Source organism: Lycorma delicatula, chromosome 10, assembly GCF_047948215.1.
Source record: "Lycorma delicatula isolate Av1 chromosome 10, ASM4794821v1, whole genome shotgun sequence".
Lineage (NCBI taxonomy): Eukaryota > Metazoa > Arthropoda > Insecta > Hemiptera > Fulgoridae > Lycorma > Lycorma delicatula.
In genome coordinates this window covers 4,355,439-4,368,513 of record NC_134464.1, presented here as the reverse complement: position 1 = coordinate 4,368,513, position 13,075 = coordinate 4,355,439, and the positions used below count along the sequence as shown (strand labels likewise).

At 33.6% G+C, this 13,075-nt stretch overlaps 1 protein-coding gene across 11 annotated transcripts in view; it reads right to left on the bottom strand.

The window, feature by feature from the left end:
* Positions 1-13,075, bottom strand: part of LOC142331370 (uncharacterized) — a 120,094-nt gene that overhangs the window by 63,192 nt on the left and 43,827 nt on the right. For all 11 annotated transcript variants that reach the window (XM_075377228.1, XM_075377231.1, XM_075377221.1 and 8 more), the window contains 2 exons: positions 5,025-9,204; positions 3,297-3,672 (listed from right to left, as the gene is read on the bottom strand). In XM_075377228.1, coding sequence (XP_075233343.1) covers positions 3,297-3,672; positions 5,025-9,190 — 4,542 coding nt within the window. In that variant the 5' untranslated portion in view covers positions 9,191-9,204. The remainder of the gene's footprint in view (positions 1-3,296; positions 3,673-5,024; positions 9,205-13,075) is intronic.

Here is a 13,075-nt window from a genome sequence, read left to right as displayed (position 1 = left end):
AACTTATGTTGGTCCTCCACCCTGTTTTACATGCAGAAGCGTAAGTGTACACGAAATGAACTAGAAGTGCTCTCAAGTTATTTCTGCCATCGGACCGTTTCCCTGCGTCATGGCGGCTCGAAGGTTTGTAAGACCTTAATTAAAGGATGCGCTCAGGTCAGTGTTTTGAGTCCCTTTCTTTGGATCAAAGAATTCGATTCGATGTTGCGTTTAAGGTTGCCATGTGGTTATCGTGTCATCGCTTATGCAGACGAGGCGCTGCTACTGATTGAAGGAGATTGGCGTAACGAAGTAGAGTTCCGAGCTGCTCGTGCTTGTGAGACACTCCGACTGTGGAGTCTCCAACATAAGATGATTTTCAGACCAGAGAAAACAACAATGATGTTGCATAAAGGCCGATTGGCTGCTTCCAGACGAATCCAGGTTCGGATGGCTGGTCTCCACATTCGGTACGGTACTAGTCAAAAATACCTGGGTGTTTTCCTTGATGAGAATTTTCGGTTCAAGGAACATCTACAGTATGTAGCTAAAAAAGGCCACTGATGCTTTTTATGGAATCGGTAGAATCATTCATCCCGATAGGAGGTTGAATTACAACCCCCTATCAGGATGAATGACTGTACAATGCATATCCTTTACAAAGGTGTCAGCGAAGCTATTATGCTGTATACTGAGCCTGTCTGGGCTCACCGCATGGCTTTTAGGTATTGTGCGGACATTTTGCTGCGGGGCCAGCGATTCCTCTTGCTGGCTGCTATAGGTGGTTACAGAATACTCTCGCGGGAGGCAGTCTGTGTTATAGCCGGAGTCAAACCAATAAGATATGATGGCTAATGAGGAGCTAAAGGAATGTTGGCTAAAGGAAAGCTACATTTTCAAGGTAAATAACCTATTGACGACAGAACGAAAGCAAGAGACTGAAGACCGGGGCCTTGCGTCTTGCCAGGTCAGGTGGGACTAATCCCCCCCAGGTGGCTACACGTATGGTATATTTCCTACAGTGTCTAATTTAGGTGCGATTAGATGGGTATTCCCAATCCGTATATCACACAGTTTCTCTCCGGGCATGGTGCCTTTCGGGCGTGTTTGACTAGGTTTCGTTTGGTGGATTCGAGTCAATGCTCGAATTGCGGGACTGATGTACAGTGGACCACATCCTCTAGGTCTGTCCCCGATACGAGGTCGAACGTTCACGAACTGTTAGGGAACTTGAGAGAACACACATTCCTTTCTGGATCTTCGTATCAACTGGATGACCCGCGAGGAATGGACTATAGTGGCTGGTTTTCTTCGCCCTTGCGGTGTGTACGTCTGCAGAGGGAGTTTAACCGAGGTACTTGATCGTGGTAGGTTCCCGGGTGGCTAGGGTTCCGGCTTAGGCACTGGATTGGTTGGAGGTAGACGCATTGGCATGGTGCACGGTTATATTGGTGTATTTTGTGATTCGATTTGGGGCTTCCGCTGCTGGGGGGGTCTACGCTGCCGGGATATGGTACCCGTGCGACCGGGGGTGTGGGTGTGGCTTCCCTCCACCGGAGGCGTTCCTGATCGTGACTTGGTAATGCCACGCGAGACACCATGATGGGACCAGGAGGGGTTGCGGAGTTTGTCCCCGGCTTCTGCGCGGACTGAAATGAGGTTGTATTTCCCGTTGTTAGGCGACTTAAAATTGTCGACTTACTTGGATGTAGGTCTGAATTTCTACGCTGCGTAAAACACAATTTTGACTGGTATGAGTGTAGCACTGATTTAACTTTAAACTCGTTCGTTTTTTGAGGCATTCACGGTCACGAACGGTGTTGTCAAATCTGTACTAGGCGCGGGGTTCGCGCTTCCGCGGTTTCGGTTAGTTAGTTTGAGGGAATCATGTTAGGTTGGATGAGAAGATGTTTGAGACCTACATGAAGGCGAAATTTGATATGTATTTACTGATGCAAATGTCTGCCGAACCATTTACATCGGTGTCATCCTGACCGAGGCCTGGCTGATGACTATAAGAAGATGTAATCAGTTAGAGGGTCTAAAAACGACCTCCGGTAAAGCCCCTCAGAGCTTGGATCGGAAGGGGTGGTCTGGTGACCGGTAACGTCACAAGGTGGGTGTCTTCTCCCTACAGGGTTGGGATATTCAAAAATTAAACTTTTTTAATCTTTTTAAATTTAAATTTAACTTTTAAAATAAATTTTTATTTAATTAAGTTCAATTTCTTTTTATTTAATTTTATTATTTGAACTTACAAAATTTAGTAATTTTCAAAATAAAAACTTTTACTGCTGCCATTTTGGGTACTGACATTGTAGCAACTTTTTATTTATCCCTTTTTTCTTGACTTTAAGAAACTTTTAAAACGATGAACCAGACAAAGGTTACCGTTTAAAATATTTGAGTAGCAATCCCTGGGCCACCCTCCAAGAAGGGGTAAGTAGTTGACAGATACCCTATCCTGAAAGTTACAGTATTCTATTTGGAATGGTTTTAAAGTTGTTGAGGGGTTTTCATACTTTTGACTTGCTCTGTATATTTCTGGGTGAAGTAACCTGGAAATTGCAATTATATGCATAACCTTTGTAATAATTAATATATAGACAAACATCTTTCACTAGACACCATTCTTGAGATTTATTAGAAAATATAATTATTTTCCAAAAGTTATAAAACGGCAAACATTATTTGGGAGAAAACTAAATAAACAATATTTACCTGATTGTAGATTTCAACTGTAAATGTTAAAGATTATTTGTTAAGAGGTGCATTTTATTCCAGAAAATGATACCGTGCTCAAAGGCAAGCCTAGCGTAAATGACAAGTGCGGTTACGTTCTGTTCTGAAGCTTTATAAACAGCTAAAATGAACGGGACAAATCCTTAAAAGAAATATCTATCTGTAAACAGTCAAATTTGGCTGCACTTAGAAAATAAGGATGTAGCACTTGAACATCAGGTGCTTCAAATTCATCAGAATTCAGCTAAAGTAAAAAAAAAATTAGAAATTACGATAGCGACTACCGATCACGTATCATTCACAAGATGACAAATGCATGACATATTGTTAACAAAAGTGCTAGGACTTTAATAAAAATAAACTTTTGAGAAGTAGTGGAGAGTTAATCGTTAACAAACTACAAAATCCAGTAAATAAACACTCATCCACAGAAATATATCGTCATATCAGTCAAAAGGTACACACATAAAAAACTAAAAATAAAAAGTACAATAAATTCCATGCTAAATTAAACTACACAAAGTGTTCAAAACAAACTAATTACCGGCATAACAATGATATAAATATATTATTACCTTTTCATTTTTATTTTTTTCAGTAGCATTCTTATCGATCGTTTCACGCAATCGTTTTAACGCTTTCTCATTATCTTCTCTTAATTTTTCACGTAGAGATGAATTTTTATAATGCGCTGGTGAAGGACTTCGTTGAAAAACAATAGGCGATATCTTCCGTTTCTTAAAAGGTGATCGACTTCTACTTCGATTAATTTTATTGACTTTTTTTTCCTTGCTATTACTTCGGCTTCTAATTTTACTAATTTTCCTTTCTTTAATGTCATTTATATTAATTACTTTACTGATTTTTCTTTCTCGGCTGCTACTTCGGCTATTAACTTTTGATTTATCATGACTTTTGCTTCTACCACGGCTTCTGCTTCTTTTTTGTTTCCTTTAATAAAATTATTAATCAAAATTAAAAAATAAATATTACGTAAAAGATTTATCTTTAGTATTACTGCCGCATACACTGCACGGTAGTCATATATACTTTACATTTATTTATTAAGGAAGTTGAGTCGGATGAAAATACGATAAGATTCTGCCAGTAATCAAACCTATAAGCTCACATAGAAGCCTGCATATCATGCAGACTACTACAATAACTGGACAGACAAATAGAAAAGTTAATACAGTGAAAAAAAAAAAATATCTTAAAACTTACAAGTAGAACTTTAACTAAACTATTGTTAAACTAAGCTGTTAGTTTTTCTTTGCTATAGCTTGGTCAAAGAAACCTGTTCTATATCAAACCTTGTATTCAAGTAAATGTTATATCGATAACATTCCGACCGCATAACATGCCAGAAATTAACAAAATTTTCTAACAGAACAGAAAAAAAAATTATGAAACGGTAAATCGTGCCCGACAAATCTTAATGAAATATATTTTTACGACGGGTGGCTAAAATGCAACGCACATAACTCTCAAATGAAAAGACATCTGATCCAACATATACGGCAAAAGTATATTTTATAGACCACAAAAACTTCATTTATTAGGGCAGAAAATCTATGAGCGCAGAGATTGTGGAATAAGTTCAAATATCAATTTCGCATTTGAAATTAATTACTTCATCGACTTGAATAACATTTATAAACAAACTGTAAATTATAAGAAAACTCTCTATTATTTAATTACCAAATCCAAAGCGATCAAAATTACAAAAAAAATCTATTCTGCAAAAAGAATAAATAAAAAAATAACAAACCGTAGAATCAATTAATGTTTATAACGGCTAAATTAACAAGAAAACCAAAAAAACAAATAAAACAACCGAAAAAATTAATAACAGAAATTTCTTTAAAAAAACTATTACGCGACAAGTTATTTGTGTTACTTCTGAATTACAATGTACAATCAAAACTAAAAACGTATTTTTTAACACGGCAAATAAATAACCGCAGATTTCAATTTTAATAAAGCGATAAGCCTAAGTATACCTAACTGAGCCCTCGGCTACTATTTTGGCTTTAAACTAAGTCAATAGAACGGCAAGTAAATAGAAAACACTATGTCTAGAGCGCTGAAAAAAACCAGCTGTCCAGCTAGCAGCTAAAATCTGCCGGCGTGGTTTCACAGATAGAATCGAGTGGCAAAAAAAGAATCGATCCCAGGCAAGAGGGATGAAAGAAAAGAAAAGGGGATGGGAAGAAGAAGAAGAAAATAATAAAACCGGAGAAGAACATGCGATCAGGGCAATTTATAATCCCCTACTATTATTACCGACAAATATAACTTACCTCGGTAATTTGGAGCTAGGTGATCTTGAACTTCTTTTCCTTTTCCGTTTCAATTTCTTTTCCCGTTTACGCAAAATCTTTTCGTAAATCAAATCGTCGTATTTAGTTCTATTACGTACAGATACTAACTTCAATAATTTTTTACTAGAATCGGTATGATGATTGTGGCGATGATGTTTTTTCTTATATTTTGTTTGCGATAATTTTTTTCTCGTCAGTTTATCGTCATCGATCAACGATGTCATAGAAGAGCTGCTAATACTGCTAAGAGATGAAGAATGCATTTTATCTAAATTACGTAATTTTAAAATATTTTCTTCATCCGATTCACTGATCCTATGTTTATTACGACTATCGATTAAAGAATCTATCGATAATCTGTGTCTTTTAATCGTATCGTTTTTAAGCAACAATTTTTTTTGTAATTTTAAATTATCCTCTTTAGAGTCGATCTGTTTTACAAGATCAGATGCATTATCACCGCTTATTACAGGAGGTGGAGGAGGTAATGGAGGTGGTGATATTTCTCTAATATTATTTGACCGGGATATCGATGGAGGATTTAATAATTCTTTAATTAACGTCTTGGTTGTTTCAACCGGTTCATTTTCCATAATGCTACTTAATGTTGGAAATAATTCAACATTTTCATCATCTTCATCGATGGACATATCCAAAACAGCCGTGTTTTTATCTGGAGATAACGGAGACTTGTTTTTATTTTTTAACTCGTCTCTACTTTTGATTTTAAACGATATTTTCTTTAACGCGGATGATTTTGTCGGGGAAAAACATTCTACAGCGGGCGTAACAACTTTACGGCTATCGGTTGACGCTTCATCATCGTGATTGTTTTCCAATTCCTTAATCGGATTGATGAAGTTTTTAATATTTTCTTCAAAGTACAAAGGAGATATTCTTTTTTCATCTAATTTCATTTCCAATGTTTTCTGGGCTAGCGTACTTTTAATCAAATCGTTCTTTATTTTTGAATATATTTCTTCGTTTTTTGGTTTACATAAATAGGTTGAGTTTTTTTCAGATCTTTTATCGTTACTGAGAAGTTCATTTTTAAAACAAATTTCACTACCGTCGTTTACAAAAAATAAGCTTTCATCGTTACTATTCTTTTTATCAATAGTATTAATAGAATCTATATAATCTTCATTAGAAACCTTTTTCTTATCGTATTCAGCGGTTTTTAAGCGTTTCAACTTTTCTTCGTGGATATGAATAAGATGTTGTTTACGTTTCTGTTCAAAAGACCGACTGTTATTAAGTTGTTTAACGATTTCATTTTGTAATTCTTTTATAAACTCGATTTTTTTATCCATATAACTTTTTAATTCGGTGTTAGAATATTCTGGCTTTTCAATATCATCATCGTTTTTTAAAATTTTTTCAAATTTTCTGTCAAGACGAACACCTTCTTCTTTTAGTTTTTCAACTGATTTTTCAATTAGATTATCAGCATCTTGACATTTTTTAAATTCTTTTTTAAAATTTCTTAAATCGTTTTCTTGAATGTCTTCGGTTATCGGATTACTTTGTGTCGTCGATATATCATTAATATCACGACTGATAACGGGTGGAAGAGGTGGTTCCGGTATTAAATTATCACATTTATCAGAACAGATACCGATGCCGGTCGACCGAATCGATTTCATTTGTTTCTTTACCTCTTCCATAATAGCTTTTTTAAGCTCATCAGAATTTTCATAACGACTTTCAACAACGTGTTCTCGTTGTTTTAATAAAATGATCTGTCGTTTTATTTCGTCGACCAAACTTCTTGAATTAAAACTTTCATTGCATCTTGAAACAAAATCTTTTAAAATTAAGTTTGGGTTATCGTTAATAGATGTTATTTTGGATGAAGATTCAGCGACCGGCGATCGTACTTTGTCATCGCTTCCCGAAACATACGTAATAGTTTCTTTACGAGCCACTTTAATATCTGAAGTACAAGAAGGTCTGTTTGAAGACGGTCTTCTAGTCCATAATACAACATTTTCATTTACTTCTTTTTTAGTATCGTACTTGGAATATTTATGATTTAATTCTTCATCTGAAGTAGAACATTCACCTTCTTCCGAACCGTTTTGTCTTCTAAAACCTTCGATTTTTATAATTTGATTATCCATATTTTTTTTTGTTAAACTTTCTTCTCGTTTACAGTCGGTTTTGATAAAATTCGATTGTAATGGATATTCTTTCCTCTGTAAATTAAAATTTTCACACGATTTTCTGTCGGTCTTAATAAATGCATTATAACCTTTTAAACCGCTATTCGATGTTAAACCGGTTTCATCGACCGTATGGTTTTTTCCTTCCGCAGTACAACACTCTTTATTTTGTAATGAATTTACGACGATAAAATTTAATTCTACATTTTGACGGTTTCCGTTTTCTTCTAAGTTTGTTTTTCTGATATCCAAATTTTTAACGGTAGAAGTTTCCAAATTTTTACTACTTTTACTATCCTTTTCACCGTTTATCGCAGGCTCAATGTTTTCCACCGTAACTTCTTCACAAGTACTAGTCTTTTCTTTGTTATAATTCTCGACTTCTGATTTCAAAATCTGCGTACCAGAAACTTTTTCTTCTACTTCAGTTTGTTTTATCGGTTTGATTTTACAGTTACTAGTTTGATTTTTAATAATTTTACTCTTTTTTTCAACTTTTTCTACTTCCTTAATAGTACGACCCGAGTCCTTAATTTTATCACTATTATTAAAACTATCAGTCTTTTCAACAGTTATAAATTTTTTAATCTCTTCGTCGTTTTCATTTAAAAATTTCTTCTCCGAATTTGTTTGTAGATCTGATTTCTTATTTTTTTCATTAACATTGTTCGTTTTAGATTCCTTGTCTCTTTTATTTTTATCGTCGCTATGTTTAGATGTTTTATACTCCTTCTCTTTTCGGTCATCTTTTTTTAAATTTAACTTGGAACTATTATTACTTCTACTTTTATTTATTTTACTTATATCGTTAAGTAAAACGCACGGGTTTTTTAAAACTTTTATTTCTTTTTTATCATTACTTTCTAATACGCTTTTTTCTGTACTCATTTTATTCTTCGAATTACTTTTATCAGTAATTTTACTTTCAATACAAGACGCATTTTTAGACTCTTTTTTGTTACTCGAAGAATTTTTTTCTATATTTATTCCAGTCTTACTATTATTATCCGTAGCAGTGTCAAGTTTATTTTTCTTGAAGCTGTCATTCTTAACTTTTTTATCATTTTTATCACAATTAGTAGAAGAAATTTTCATCGTGTTTCTAATAGGATCGGTGTCTGTATTTTTCTTAATAGTTTTATTACGGTCATTATGTTTTACTGAATTTTCTTTTTTATTATCTTCAGTATCCTTTTCACACTTATCACGATCCTTTTTCGTCCGATCTAATAACGCAAAATTATCTTTTTCTTGTTTTCCATTATTTTTTCTTACGTCTCGATCATTTTCATTATTTACAGTTTTACTTTTTTCATTATCAATTGATTTTGTTTTGCTAGAATTTGAATCAGACTTATCTTTTTTAACATCTCTATCGTTATTCTTCTTTGCATCATTCCTTCTCTTATTACCTCTTGAACTACTTTTATTATCTTTGGTTTCATTTTTATTACTATTATTACTACCATTAGTACTACTACTACTACTACTACTACTACTATTATTATTATTATTATTATTGCTGCCGCTTTTATAAGATGAATTTTTGTCTAAATTTACTTTATCATAATCGTTACTAATCCTAATATTTTCTTCTGATTTACTTTCATCCCCTTCTTTTGTTATTTTTTGATCGACCTCATCATCGATATTATTTTTTAATAAGTCTGATTCGCTGTTATCAGAACTAATAATAATATTACTAGATGGATCATCACTATCGTGTTCTTTCTTATCGATACTGGCAGAAGCACTTATTCTAATATCATCGATAATTTCAACATCACTATCATTACTGATATAATCGCCTCTGCCTCCGCCTCCGCCTCCGCCTCCTTCATCATCATCATCATCACCATCATCATCAAATTCTAGTATATCTTCTAACGTATCTAATAACTCATCAAATTCATCCAACTGTAATAAATTGGGTTCTTTTTTAATTTTTAATAAAACACTGTCTGTCGTCTGCGTTTCCATTTTTATTCGTATTCCTGAAACAAACAAATCGATAAAAACTAATTAATAAAACAAAAAATTTAATATAACATTTTAAAATAAAAGGTTTCCTACGCTGAAACAATATAATTCAGTTCTATACGATAAAGAATTTGGTCAAACAAATCCTTAGAATTAAATACAATCTAAATAAGTTTTATATTATACAAAATATCAAATGATTTTTAAGGTACTCTGTTAACACTTGTCGATTAGTTGTTCGATGATGCTGCAGAAACCCGGTTTAAGTCCAAAAACGATAGCTTTATTCAACAATCGGCAGAGATATTGCCGAACTATTTACAATTTATAGTCTAATACATTTTATTCATTTAATTTTGGGATGAAAAGTTGTTCTTTAGGAGAGCTGAGCCTATTTTCGGGCGATCAATTTTAATACAAAAAAATTAATTTAAGCGTACCTAGATTTGTTTGTCTCCGTTTTAAAATATCTGGATAAATCATCCGTTTGTTACTATCTATCTCTTTTCCTTATCCATAAACCCTCCTTCTCCAGACAAATCTTTGTGATTTTTACCTAGTTGCCCGCAAGAACCGCATTAAGGATGCGAGTAGAAAAGACACAATTTCAATTAACACTTCCAATTTTTTTTTTCTTATAGTAATCTTATTTGTTTTTTTTTTCATATAACAATATGGATATTTACTTCTCATTTTTTTTAAATTTAATTCTGTATTTTATGAAACCGCTTTCTCTGATCAGGTGATTTCCTCAAACTTCCTGAAGCAAATCCTGTCCGTTAGAGAATGATGTGATCTATATAACGGATCGCAGCAAGTTTGTTTAAAATATATAAAAATACACGCTCAAATAATTTCCATTATGAACCCCTAAACTGTAATTTTTTAAACACACTTAAATTAATTTTACACAGCGGCTTTCTATTAAATTAAGTAGGATTACATTTTTTTGCGGAGTCATTCATTTTTGAAACGGTTAGAACCGAATGTATCTTCAAATTTCTATTAAATCTTTCACAACCGTTCGTTCCCGACAGTAAGAAAAATTAATGTGAAACTATTTTTCATAACGCTTTATATTTCAAAAGGATAGCAAGAACAACGGCATATGTAAAGCGATTTACTGACATTACCGTAATGAATATCACAAGTGCCGAGGTAATTTTCCAACGTTCCTTACGGAGTCGTAAAATATAGACATCAACCTACAAGAACGTTTATTTAAAACGGTATCACCGACCGGTGTATTCTATTCGATTTCATTCGTCCTGTTCAGTTTTACATATCAAGTACTTTTAGCGACGGTTTGTCTCGGTAGTTACATTACAAGTTTACAAATTCCCAAGCGATTTAACCTAATTCGATCGAGTTGCAGTAAAATAAGGAAGATATATAAAGAATTAAAATACGAATCGTTACAAAGTAAAAGTTATAGCGCGTTTAAAAGTAAACTACCTTTTTAACACTAAAACATTAAAAAAGTGATAGATTTCTAAAAAATTAATATCAATCGCTTTTAAACCGAATAACAGAACTGTTTCTGTGCGATTCAGCAAACTGCAATTTTTATTTACTTTTTTAAATCATCCTATCATATTTAACGATTAAAAAAAATATTTTTGTATTTCATTTTAACTTGTCAAATAATTTTTGGTCCTTTTACGTTAAGCGAGTGAAACTCAACATTCGCGTTAATAATGGAATAATAAACGCGCCTCGGTATAAGCTGGAATCGCATCGTTGTTGCATGCCGGAGACATCGCAGTGATTGGCCGAGACTCGGCGGCGACAGATTAATGTCAGAGTAATAATAATTCAGTATATACTATTAAACGGTCGGTTACAAAAAATGTAACCGACCATCTGAAGGATATTCCGTTTTCTGAGTTCCAACACTGCTATGAAGTGTGGGAAAACCGTTTGAAACGTTGCGTGGCTTCCCAAGGGAACTAATTTGAAGGTAATAAGAGTCCATGTATAATTGGATTGTAAATAAAAGCGTTTTCTGAGCCGGTCTCGTTACAGACCTATATAATATAGTTAAAAATAACTGTGTTCGTTTTGAAAAGTCGAATAAGTAAACGAGTACATCAGATAGAATTAACTGTTATCAAGACGCAGGCAACAATCGCTTAGGAGAGGAAAATTATTCTTAACGATCATTTAAGAACACAGATTACAGCTTCTATTGCGGACTGCTCCTCATAAGGTAATGCGTCGGTTAATCGTTGTCTTGCGTGTTCTTACTCCATTAACTGTTGTTATACGTCATCCAAACAACCCCGTAATAATATTTTTATTAACAAATATTAATTCATCCGGGAATTCGTTTTTTTCAGTTTTTCAGCACAAAAGCCGATATAAAATTGATATTCCGTAGTTTTATATAAAAAAATTGATGAGGTCAATAAAGAAAAATTACATCTTACTGTGAGCGTTTCGCACCGGCATAATATCTAAAAGTAAAAAAGAGTAATTACATCGTATATTAATAAACAGTCGTCCTCCATTATCCTCCCTCCAGTCTGTCGAAAGTCATTTATATTACGTTAATTGATGCGCGTATAAAATACGTGACAAACGAAATTTATAACTCGAGTTCACGTTCGTTCCTATCTGACATTTGTCATCGTACTGCGAGTACCGTTTCTAGGATCGTTTGATGTTTATTTAAAAAATTACTTCGGCACATCGTAGCTATTCGAGCGGTGTTGTGCCGTTATCGTCACCGTTACGGTAATAACAGTTCGGCATCGTTATCGATCTCCTGCGAATTTAAAAGAGATCGGATATATTTTGCGCATTTATTTATTTACATATTTTTTATTAATTTTACTTTTCTGGCGGCATAGCCCTAGAGCTACGCCGCAAGAAGGAAAATACGATAATCGATCAAAGAACGGGTGAGTTTTTTGCATTTCTCGACGTTTCATGACCCAGGGACCCCAAAAAACAAAAAATTGGGGGGTAATGTTCGTACGTATGTTGAAGCTTATTATCTTTCGCCTGGCAAAACCCGTTTTGATGAAATTCGGTCTGAAACTCGGGTGTACGGGGCGATTTGTTGGTAAACGTTTGGCTTAAATTCTGCAAACATAACCCGCTTTGTTCAGTACATGATTATCTTAACTTTTTTTTTTTAATGTTGCCTCCAAATTCTCCCCTTCCTCAAAAATCGATCTTTTAGAATTTTTTAAACTTGTTTCGTGTAACCGTTTGTTTTTTCCCGTATAAGAAAAAATAGCCGATGTCAGTTTTTTTAATGTAAAGGAACAATCTAAGAATTTGTTTAAATATTTTTTCCGAAATTCTGCTGCAATTTTCTGCCAGAAATATGCAGAAAATAAACGGTGGGGGGAAGATAACGGAGAACGACCTAATAATTCTCGTAATTAACGAAGTACTCGTATTTGACAACTCAAAAGAAATAAACATAATAATAACTAATAAAACAGCCATCCCTTGAAAGATATGGTTTTTGTAATACACGGTTTCAGATTCAAATAATACTAAATTAACGTAACACGAGTCAATAGTCTACGTATATATCAATATATAGATCAAAGCCGGTTTACTTTTACCGTCGACATTTATTAACTTATCAAAAAAAAAAAATGCTGCGATGAAAATATAATTGGGACAACGATATCATCGATTTACTTATAAACGTACAATTTTAAAATACCCCAAGACAACCGTAACTGAAAAAGCAGCGATGTTTATATATAAAATAAAACGATATAAAAATAGGTAAATGTAAACATTTTTACGTACCCGGGTTATTTTCTTCTTAAATTCAAGTAATTTAATTACACAATTATCAGAAAATTTATAATAAATGCCGCCCCGAATCGCTTAGTCGTCACAGAAAGAACTATTATTACG